The sequence below is a fragment of the Zingiber officinale genome, chromosome 8A, assembly GCF_018446385.1.
Source record: "Zingiber officinale cultivar Zhangliang chromosome 8A, Zo_v1.1, whole genome shotgun sequence".
NCBI lineage: Eukaryota > Viridiplantae > Streptophyta > Magnoliopsida > Zingiberales > Zingiberaceae > Zingiber > Zingiber officinale.
The window spans coordinates 52,304,241-52,316,585 of NC_056000.1; the positions used below are offsets into that span (position 1 = coordinate 52,304,241).

General features: G+C 36.2%; 1 protein-coding gene across 1 annotated transcript; it reads right to left on the minus strand.

Moving 5' to 3' along the window:
* Positions 1 to 1,603: 1,603 nt before the first annotated feature.
* Positions 1,604 to 2,386, minus strand: LOC122010802. Its single transcript, XM_042567275.1, has 2 exons — positions 2,096 to 2,386; positions 1,604 to 2,050 (listed from the first exon to the last, which is right to left on the minus strand). Exons 1-2 carry the CDS (start codon positions 2,384 to 2,386, stop codon positions 1,604 to 1,606), a joined length of 738 nt encoding a protein of 245 aa, XP_042423209.1.
* Between the last annotated feature and the right edge of the window lie 9,959 nt (positions 2,387 to 12,345).

Sequence of the window (12,345 nt, forward strand, 5' to 3'; positions counted from 1 at the left end):
GGGAGATTCATATAACACGTTAATATCATTACGTGAACCGGCGACCCCAAAAAATGCATGTCATATCCATAAGTCATGAGACACGACCGCTTCAAATACGATTGTTGGTGACTCATGTCCCCTTGTAAATTGACATTTCCAAGCAACTGGACAATTTTTCCATTTCCAGTGCATACAATCAAGACTACCTAACATGCCAGGGAAGTCATGTCTCTCATCATGCATTTGAAGAAGACATTGAACATCATCAGCATTTGGCCTTTTCAAGTACCTATCACCAAATATTTCAACCACGTATTCGCAAAATTTGAAAAGGCACCTGATGGTAGTTGATTCACTCATACGTAGGTACTCGTCAAGATGATCGGCAGGGACTCCGTAAGCAAGTTGACAAATCGCGGTGGTGCATTTTTGTAGTGGTGACAACCTTTTTCTTCGTACAACATCGTCCCTATGTTGAAAAAATGTTGAATGATTCTCTAATGCATTCACTGTGCAGAGGAATAACTCTCTTCGCATTCGAAATCGTCTTTGAAATATTTCATCATGATACACCGGGGTTATAGAGAAATAATCATTGACGAGCCTCTCATGCCTGGCTTCACGATTTCTTTGGACGAACCTTCTTCTGCACATGTCCCTCCTCTGATATGCTTCTATAAGTTGTTGGTGTTGTTGAAGAACCAATAACATCAATTCTTCACCCGGATCATAAGCTTGCTCATCGATTTCAATATGGACTTCGTCTTCGCTTGTCAAGCTGGAACTTGAGCTAGAAATTCCTATAGAATGAGGCATATTGGAGGAAACACGTTTTAGTATATGTGTTTGAGAAATGGTATGATAGTAGAATGAAAATCTTGTAGCATAATGTGTCTATATATATTGTTTTTCTCATGCAACGACTAGTTTGCAACGACTAGTTTGCAACAGTTAGTTTGCAATGGTAAGTTTGTAATGGTAAGTTTCCAACGGTAAGTTTGCAACGGTAAATTTGCAACGGCTAGTTTGCAACGGCTAATTTGCAACAGTTAGTTTGCAACAGTAAGTTTGTAACGCCTAGTTTGCAATATCTAGTTTCCAACGGCTAGTTGTAACAACTAGTTTCTAAGGCTTGTTTATAACGACTATTTAGCAAAATTATAATAATTAAAACTTACATTAATCGAAATGAGAAATACAATAATTAAAAATTACAATCACTCGAAAATATAATAATACTAGAAAATGAACGTTTAGTAAACAATTTAGATATTCCATCTCAACCTAATATCCTGGCATAGGCATTCATGTATGATAAGCTGCTCCTTTGTCATCTGCGAGGTGTCTTTGTTCAATATTTCGTACTCCTTCAACTTCAAGCGACGATTTTTAGCTTCAGATTTGGACAATGCAGCTTTTGCCTTAATCTCCTCTACGTCGAGTTGTTTTTGTTTCAAATTGACTTCGGACTTCTTCACGCTTGCGTAATCAGTGAACTTTGTGATAATATTGTTGTATTTTACTGTCAGATCCTCCATGGTCGATTTTTCTTTATCTTTTTCCTTTCTTTTTGCTGTCTTTTGTCCCATTGGACGAGTATCTTCATAATCAAGGTCTATACTCACATCTTGGTTGGAGGAGGTATTGCTTGCTCCCGACTCTGAGGTCCTCGTCTTCTTTGTGACCACAAAGTGATCAGTGAACTATGGAGCAACATTGGACGATCTTTGGCAATTCTCCACACATGTTCGAGATTGAATGCAACACCATTGTCTTCGGATCGATATATTTCGTACGCAAACCTCAATATATCTTCATCACTGTGACCACTTCGATATGAACTATAAACACTATTGTAATTTGCGTTGAATCGATATACCTTATTTTGGATTGTATTGTGCCAATGTGACCGTATAACATTTGCACTTTTGGTGTTTGAACGTAGGGGAAGATTCTCATTGTAGTAGCTTGCAACCCGTCCCCAAAAAGCATCCGCCTTTTGATCATTGTCGATTATTGGATCATCACTGATAGTGACAAAACTTCTCGCTAAGACCTCGTCTTCAACCTATGTCCAACTTGAACGCTTTCTTGTACCCTCAGCATTTGAAACCGTCTTTTCTAAATTGACCACCTCTATTGGGGATTCACGGTCGGAAAGTTGAGTCTCCGGGACAAAAGTCGGAGGTGCAGGTTCATTCGACATCGAAGAAGTAAAAGACATACCAGTTGTGAGTGGGGTACCATATCCATGAACAACCGACGGCATGAAATACGGATGACTCATGTTTTGCCAATATTCAGCTGGAAGCGGTTGATATGGACCTCGAGGGGCATAATTCAGATGATTCATAGAATTTCCAAAACCTTGGAAATTTTGAAGATTTTGTGGAGGAAACGACATATTGGGAAATGAATGTGAGTATTGATAATTTAGTGGAATTTGTGGATTTTGAGAAGATGAATATTCTTGCGAGTTGTTTGTAGAATTCAAGAAATTTGAAAAAAAAATGCCCTATTATTTTCATCCATTTCGGATAAAAAATAAGATGGTAGGAACTTGAAAAAATAGATGGAGAGAGAATTTAGAGAGTAGAATTGAAAGAGTAGTGAGTTGGAATGAAAATATGTGTAAATATTGATGGATATTTATAGATGAAATTTTGAACTAGCCGTTAACTAGCCGTTAAAAAACTAACCGTTATTACCTTTTTAATTTTATAATTTATAAATTTTTTAATAAATAAAATTTTAAAATTATATATATAACATGGGTGGGCTAGACTAACCGTTATTACCTTTTTTAATTTTATAATTTATAAATTATTTAATAAATAAAATTTTAAAATTATATTTATAACATGGGGTGGGCCAGCCCTGGGCCACCCCATGAAGCTTGAATGCGTTCAAGCGATTAATTTTAACGCGACGTTCTGCAACGCCGCATCAAAGCTATAGTGACGTAATAACGCCGCTTTAACGCGGCGTTGCGGATGCTCTAAGAGAAGAAGAAAGAAAGAGTGTTATAATGGAAGCCACGAGATGCCTTAGTTCAGTCACTCCGATGTTTAAATCAGTTTCCGACGGCGGAGAAAAAGAGAAGATGAGCAATAGAGGAAAGGTGAATATTTGTGTGTACGAATGGGTAGGTGTATCTTTGTCCGCGGGATGGTTCCTTTATAATACTACTAAAGGAGAGATAATATCTCTTTCTTTATTAATTGGATGTCATGTCATAGTAGAAAAACATTATATCACTATATCTATGCTATATAGTACAATCACATCACTTATATCCTATATCTGTATAATCATACTACCTCATGCGCCACCCCATTTGTTCTGTCAATCCAAGTGCTGGTATAAGCTCATGGTTAGTTGGGCTAAAGAGATGAATTGACTCGAATGGCATGAGTGTGTCAGAATAATGAAGCTGAGTAGGGTGTCTAGTAGATCGATTGGAGGAGTCAGGCGACTGGATCTGATCGAGCGAAGCAGTATGTTAGGGGACTTGAGCCCTTGGAGTCAGGCGGAATGACTGGAGAGAACTGAGTGGAACTGACTGAGCAGAGAAGATTGTTGGGGGAGCTGAGTTTGTGGAGTCAGGTAGATCGATTGGAGTAATCGATTGGAACTGACTAAGCGGAGCAGGTTGTCGGGAGAGCTGATCCCTTGGAGTTAGACAGAGGAACAGAGTGGAACTGAGCGGCGTAGGTTACCTGGGACCAATGTTCCTGGAGTCGGGCGGATTGATTGGAGGAATTGAATGGAACTGACAAAGCTGAGTAGGTTGTCGGGAGAGTTGAGCCCCTAGAGTTGGACGAACCAACTGGAATAATCGGGTGTACCTTTGAAGGGCATTCTTAATGTTAATATATCATCTTTGCTACAATTGGATAGGCCGAGCGGAGATGCGATAGACATTAAGACGGTGGGGCCAAATAGAGTTGATCATCCGATTGGTAGGACGGATCGGAGAAAGGCAAAGAGTCATCTTAGTTTATCCAAACCGAATGACCACCTTTCTCATCTTGGTTAGCCTGATCGAGTTGACCCATTTAGACTTTGACCGCCAACACACATGGAGGCCTTTAATACTCCCCATATCAATGCTCATTAATAAAAATCACATCAATATTATAAATTAACAAAGAATTTTTTAAAATGAATAATTAAACTTATATTATAAAACTTAATAATCAATCAAATAAGTTTAAAATTGTAAAATTTACAAACAATCAAATAAATCAAAAATTGAGAGCTCGATAATTTTTAAATGAACTAAGCTCGAGTCAAGTTTAAAACAAACTAAAGCTTGTAAAAAAATTGAGTCAAGTTTAAATAACTATTTCAACGACTTGATTCATTTTAGACTCGACTTTATTAAATTATCTCATTAAATAAACCTAAACACTATAAAACTTAACTTGATTTAGTTCTTTACAACCCTATTTACACAATAATATACGTGCAATGCAAATAATCAAGTAAGTTTTAACTTAGTTTGAAACACCTTTGTTTGTTTTACATAAAATATTTTTAAATTATTTTTATATATAATATTTTTTTTATATTTTATGCACGGAGGAAACTTTGTATTGTTTTTCCTCTAAAACTTTCTTCAATAACGAGGGAATGGGCTGGGGATTCACAAATGAATGTGGAAGGCTGATGGTAGCAAAAGGTGATTCTATTTATCCCAAGTATATTTTGTAGTCCGCCTTTAGATTATTTAAAAGAAGATAAATTATGATGTTAGTTTATATCCGATCGTCATGTAGTTAGAAGGTAGAATGTGGAAGATTAATGAACTAAGATAGAGGAGTTTGTTTGTGTTCTATTCAATGTGTGATTCAGATCAAACTTTAGTTAGTGGTTCTATTTGAAATCAAGGAAGATGATGTGTTGGGCAGGTGACTCTGATATTGACTATGAGAAGACTGTGAGCTAGAAGTAGAAAACCTCGGGTGATAACGCATGTCAAAAAAGGAAAATAGAGAGGAAAAGTGTCAGTAATCAGGCCAGGGAGGGGTCTCTATCGTACACTCTCTGATGCTCAAGTCAAATAGGTGGCCAAGAGAAAAAAAAATATAATGAACAGTAACAAAGAACAGTGGACTCTAATTGTCTAATGTTGCGTAGCGTACCTACACCTTCAGGAGGAGAACCTTTATATAGTGTCAATTTTCCTCTGTGCACGGATATCAATACATTCCAAAAAAGAACCAACCCTTTTATTATTATGACACCTTTTTAAAAATGTATCCACCATCTCTGTGATTTATAAAAAAGAAGCTTCCCTCAAAAAGACCGCACATGTAAAATTCCTTTGTTTCTCTGACAATCATTATACAAATCACCAAAAGGGAATATTAGACCGTTGGGTTGATAGACCCTTAATATGCTTTGTTGGTAGGCCGATCGAGTCCCCTTTGTAGCCCGATTAGATCTCGTTTGCAGAAGTGGTTGAGTCAAATTAAGGAATGATGTCACTCTCAAGGACTCTGCCTCAGCTCAACCTTTCTACTTGGCCAAAGAGTCTGATTCAGTTTGGCTGTGTGCCTAGAATGTTCGATAGGACCAACAGTCCGATCGGCCAGACTGCTCAACAAAGACACCTATCTCAGCTCTGAATAACACTAATGCAACTCGAGGTTTCATCGATCCTGAGGGACTCGAGATCTGATCGAACCAGTGGTTTGATTGGCAAGGCCACTTGCTTAGACCTGTGATCGTGCTAGCCCTGAGTGTTGACCCCTCCTTGACTTTGATCGCCATATCAACCGACTTTCTTAACTTCGACCTTGATTTCAGGGGCCCCACCTTATTCGCTGTATCAGTTAGCTTCAAAGATCATCACTTCTATGTTGCGCTTGTGTTTGTCTAGAGGAGGCAACAATCTGAATTTAGTTAAATTTTAAACTGATTATGAGATCGTCAAAACTCATATGAAGTATCTATCTATAAACTTTTGTTAGCCAAAAAATAGAAGGTGCTCCCTTCTGCTCTTCACCAAAACCCAATCCTATTCTTTCTTGTGTAATTGAGACTGGAACAATCACCACAACAACATTTCATATAACACTTATCAGTACCATTATGATAGAGTGAACTAGCTAAAGAACATTCATAGTAGTTTGTGTAAGTATTCCATGGTATTTTTGATGTGATTAACCAAGTTAAGTTAGGTCCTGTTGTATTTCGATCCTTGTGTTTAAGTATGCAGGAACTTAGAAAAACATGAAGTTGAGCGAAAGATGCAGCTAGCGAGAAGGACAGACGGGAGAAAGTCGACGGGCTTAGTGTGCCTGAGGGACGTGGTGCTACAAAAGAGTACGTTGGCAGACGAGAATGAAGTGCGTGGCATTTTTTAGGGACGAGAAGCCAGAGCAGAAGCTTGCTCAAGGAAAAGGCCAGAAAAGAGGTTGGGGTGAGCCCTATTTTGGATGAGTGAAATCATCCAAACGAACGGAGTTGAATCGGAGTAGAACCGGGCAATCAACAAGATGTTGACTGTCTGGGAGCTTGGACCAAGTCCAGGTGCTCAAATGCTCTGAGCTCCCGGACCCCTGGGTTAGCCCAGGGGCACCTCGCCACCCGCCTCATTGAGGAAGGATGTCCGGGCGCCCAGACCAGGATAAAACTTTACTGTTTATCCGTTGCATAGTCGTTTGCGAGACGATAAGATTTGTCATGTTGGGGGCGCTAGGAGAGTGTCAGGGCTCCTGGACTGTGCCATGTCAACAAATGGCTAGTTTCGACCAGTGGACTATAAATAGAGGTCTAGTCTTTTCCTTTTCGAACAACAGATTTTGTACTTTAAGTATTCTTTCTGTCTTTCATTTTTGAGTGTCATTTCAGTGTTAGAAGCTTCTCCGCCTCTGACATTTTGTTTGAGAAAGAGATTTTTCTACTGAGCTGACTTTCCTTGGAATAACAATCTTATAATTACAAACCAAGTAAAAAATTTATATGTCTTGTACCTTTCTTTAATTCCTTTATATTTTGTTTAAGTGTGTAATTAATAAAGCCCGATTATTTGAGAAAGATGTTTGCTATTTTGTTTTGTGCTAGGAAATTCACGCCCTCTTGACGACCATAAGAGACTAACAATTAGTATCAGAGTCCAACTGCTTCAGAAGGACTAACCATCGAATGAAGCACAAAAGACGATGGTCGGAACAAGTATCCATCAGTTGAAGTTTAAGGGAGACTTCATACAATGGAAGAAGAAGATGGAGGTTTATTTCAAAACTGATTTTGATATATTTCTTATCTTAAAAAATGGTTTTGCAATACCTACTGACAACAACAGCGAGTTAAAGAAAGAAGAAAGTTAGACAAAGAAGGAACAAGCCGAGTTTGTGGCCAACGGGAAAGAAGAATTCCATCTACTAAATGCATTGCCACCACAAGAGGTAAATAAAATCGGAGTCTATGAGTCTGCAAAAGACCTCTGGGAAAAATTTTCGGAGCTTCATGAAGGATCCTCCGAAACCAAAATTACAATAAGAGATCTTCTTTGGAATCAACTAATGAATCTGTGACTAAAGGAAGGTAAAACAATTCCTCAACTGTACACCAAGTTAAAGGAGCGGGTGACCGAACTCACGAATCTCGGAGAAAAGGTAATCAACCGAGATTCGCTAAAGTATGCACTTAATGCTTTTCCTAGAACACCTAAATGGTCAATTCTAGTAGATGCATATTACATTTCTAGAGACTTAGAGGTAAGTAATTTAGAAGAGCTATTTTCTACATTTAAAATTCATGAGTCTAGATGTGTAGATCTAAAGAAGGAGTTGAAGCAAAATATTGTATTAGAAGCGAAAATGGACGAACCAGATTTTGAAACATCTCTCGACGATGATAATATGGCATTCACGATAAGGAAGTTTAAAAGATTTTTTAAAGCTAATAAGTTCAATCAAGTGCAAACCAAAAGAAGGAAAAGGAAAGTGAGGTGTTATCATTACAATGAAGAAGGAGATGCCAAAGATAACTATCAAAAACTGAAGAACAAGAACAAGGACAAGAAGAAGGACAAAAGACTGACTCAGAAAAAACAAAAGAACTTAAAAGCAACATGGGATGAAATGTCATCAGAATCAAAAATTAAATCCTATGTCGGACTTGCGTTGATGGCAAGTCACGAAGGTGATGATGAAGCAACCTCATCTAAGATGAGCATCGAAAGCATCGATAAAGGGGGAGCAACGTCAGATGGAAGTAGCACTATAGGAGGAGCTTCAGATAAAGGGATCGACGACGTAAGTCAAATATAGTCTCTACTTCCTGATTAACATTACAAGTTTATTAAAATATTGTCCAAAAATTACTGTCAATTAGAAAATGATAATAAATGATTATTAATGGAAAATAAAGAGCTAAAAGGAACTTCAGCAAAATCGACTAGAAGATTTCGACAAAATAAAAATAGAAAATTAAAAACTGAAAGAATAAATAGAAAATTTTAAAAATTTTGTATATTTGAATTTTACTAATTTTAAAAATTATCAAGAACATAATTGACATTTTAGATATAATAAAGGCTAAATTAGAAAATTATCATCAAAATATTTTTCAATTTTTTTTTAATTAATCCAGTAGGTAGGAACCTGTATTGAGTTTCAAAATCATGCTTAGATTAAATTTTTATGCATATCTTACTTTAAATTTAATTTAATATTATTTTTACTTAGAATTATCTAAATAAATTGTATCGTATAATTTCTAGTTGAAATTAATTTGATCTTAATTTTTCCGAGAAAGAAAAGTTCATTACTTATATGTAGAAAAAATTTTAAATTTTTTTTACCATTGAATTATTTTATATAATTTTTTAACAAAAATTATATTTTTTTAAATATTTCGCAGAGTTATTTTTAAAAACTGCGTGCGTTGGTTTTCGTGTTTTCTATTTTGCAATTTTTTTAAAGTAGAAAATGACTTTTAGACATTCTTTATTTTTCTAGAAAATACTATCTATTTTTTTTTTAAGAAACAAATATGAAAAATGTAAACCAAATATCATTTTTCAAAAATAAGTGTTTTTCAAAAAATGGAAATGGAAAATACACAAACCAAATGTATCCTTATTTTTCTGTGAAAGTTTATCATGTTTTTTGTCCATAAAAATATTTTTGAAATTTTTTTTTTTGCCTATTATTGAATTTTTTATGAATTATTTATCCTAATGCTAATTTTTAAATATTAAAAATTCTCGAATGTTAAATTTTTATAAATTTATTTTTCTGTAAAAATAATTGCCCTATTCTCAGAAAATTTTTTAAAGATTTTTAAAGTTCAAAAACTATTTTTAATTATTTTTTTAAAGAAACTACATCTTTATGTAGAAATAATTTATTATTGCCTAAATTATTTTTAATTTTTTTTTTTTTTTGCATATTTTATCTATGCTTTGCATATGTCTATTTAACTAATATAAAAATTTTCATAATTTTTCAGTAATTAAAAATAATTTCTCCAAAAATTATTTTTACAAAAATCCTTTATAAATCGCAAAAGTTCATATTTTCAAAATTTAAACTTCATAATTTTTTTTTTTGAATGTTAGTAATTTTTTTATCGCTTAGAGATTAATTCAAATTTATTTCGAAGTCTTTTTCCAATATTTCTCTTATTTTTAATATGATCAAAAGAGAAGAATTAGAGATTAAGTTTGGACAGAGCGTATATTTTTTTATTTTGTATTAAATGTTATTAATTACAATTTATGTACTTGCAATTTTACTGTTATTTATTTTTATTTTACCCTAACTTAATTTGGATTTCTCACATCAAAAAAGGACAGATTGTAAGTATCCCGTGGTAGTTTTAATATGATCCACCAAGTCAAGTTAGGTTCTGTTATGTTTTGATCTTTATGTCTAAGTGTGCAAGAACTTAGGAGCACAGAAAGTCGAGTGAAAGACACAATTAGCGAGAAGGATGACACGAGAGAGAGTCGACGGGCTCGGTGCGTCTAGGGGACGAGGTGCTGTGGAAGAGTATGTTGGCGGACGAGAAGGAAGCGCGTGATATTTCCGAAGGACGAGAAACCGGAGCGGAAGCTCGCTCAAGGAAAAGGCCAGAAAATGAATTCGGGTGAGCCCTATTCTAGATGACCGAAATCGCCCAAGCGAATAGAGTCAAATCGGAGCAGAATCAAACGGTCAAGTCCAGGCACTAGGATCCCCTGGGTCAACCCAAGAGCACCTCGACGCCCGCCTTGTCAAGGAAGGGCGTTCGGGCACCCGGACCAATATAAAACTTTACAGTTTATCCATTGTATAGCCGTTTGCGAGACGATAAGATTTGTCACGCTGGGGGTGCATGGAGAGGGTCCAGGTGTCTGGACCGTGTCATGTCAGTAAACGGTCAATTTCGACTAGTGAACTATAAATAGAGCTTGGTCTTCTCCTTTTCGAACAACACACTTTGTACTTCAAGTATTTTTTCTATCTTTCATTTTTTAGCGTCATTTTTATATATAATGTTTCTCCGCCTCCGACGTTTTATTCAAGGAGAAGATTTTTCTATTAAATCGACTTTTTTTTTTGAAATAACAATCCTCTATTTACAAACTATGTAAAAAATTTACGTGTCTGGTATGTTTCTTTAATTCCTTTATATTTTATTTATGTATGTAATCGATAAAATCTAATTATTTGAAAAAGATATTTACTGTTTTACATTATACAGGATAATTCATCTCTTCTTATCCTAATAGCTTGAGCATAGACACATAGCAGTGATAACATGCATGCATCAGAATCACTCTCATGTCTCTGTAATGTCTACATAATAATGATCCCCAATAAGTGTGATGAATCATGCCTTAACTTCTTTTGTTTTCCATCTTATATAGTCACATCAATCTTGTCGTTCGTTCCTTCAGAAAGACATTCACACAAGATCACTGTCCATCTCCCTCAAACTGAAACTGACTTGCTATAAATTGGCGTTTTCAAAATTTTCAGTATGAAACAAAATCCTCACTGTTTAGTTGTTTGAGTGAACTCGACACTGTCTCGCATTGTAAAAAGCCAAACTATAACTTTCTGACTTTGCCATCGATATCATCCCAAAGCAGCAGCACTTGATGTCGGGAAGAAGACGCAAGACTTTCGCACGTACGGTAAAAGGATGTAGTAGATTAAAAAGGTAGATAATTTCATATAACATAGCTAACTGTTACACCAATCCAGATACCTGGACTCAGTAGACAGATAATTAGATTCGGCCGGGATGCGGATGCCTTGGCGGTCCAACACCCAGGAACGAGTTGGAGAAGAGAAGAAGATCCTTGGATGGGCCCTCACTAAGCAGGAAATAATTTACCACGAATCGTAATTGATGTACGTAGTAATGCGAAGAGGTTACAACATCAGGAGACAAGTAAATAAAAAAGTATAATCCCATATTCATAGGACACACTAATTAGAATTAAACTTCCAATAATCTAAGATCTTCTTCCTCTTTAGTGGCTTAAGCATGGGAAGACACTTCCAGATGAGAAGGCAAGTCCAAATTGACCGCAACACTAAACTTTTGATCATTTTATCAAGTGTAGAGTGTTACCAAGCATAGCCTTATCACATGGACGGGTGAATATATATGTTGAAAATCTAAACCAAATTGCATGCTTAGAAGTCTAAATCAAAAATTAAATTGTGTTTGGACTTCCTTTGTCATGACTACATAAGCCCAGCTATAACATAAAAAAAGATATTTAAAAAAAAATTACATTTCTTCAAAAGTTATATTCCTCTTTTAAATTATTATACTCCTCTTCCATAATCAAAGGAACTTCCTAGGAAATGACAAAGCTCAACAATCACCTAAACAAACAAATTCACCGACAATAAATTGGAGGATCGGTTGATACAGTGCAAGAATCAGTGGGGATGAAACGAAAGTCGACGAACCACCGTTTTAGCAAGGAAATTCAGGATCAAATATACAGATACAAGGGCTTTTTTTTTACACGTATCCAATTGGAGTGCACGCTTACAACTGTTTGGAACAGTGATATACCTTTCGGAAAACAGGAAACTCCGCATGCATCAACGGGAAAAGTCGGCCAGTTTCCGCACTCCTCTCTTTTCCAGGCATCCGTGCCCAGTGTCCTCGATCGGTCAAAACAATCGCATGAGGGAGGCCTCGAGTACGTACGTATGTTACAGCATGCATGACAACTCCGAAAGCTGCCGTATTTGTTTCAGCTTTTATCTCCTCCGCTTGGTGTTTGGGAGGAGGAGAAGAGGAAGGCGGAAGGCAAGGCGGTGGATCTGCATAGTGTCCCATCGTGCCATGGCAAAGCATGCAAGGCAGGGCGAGCTCATCCATCCATGCAGCATG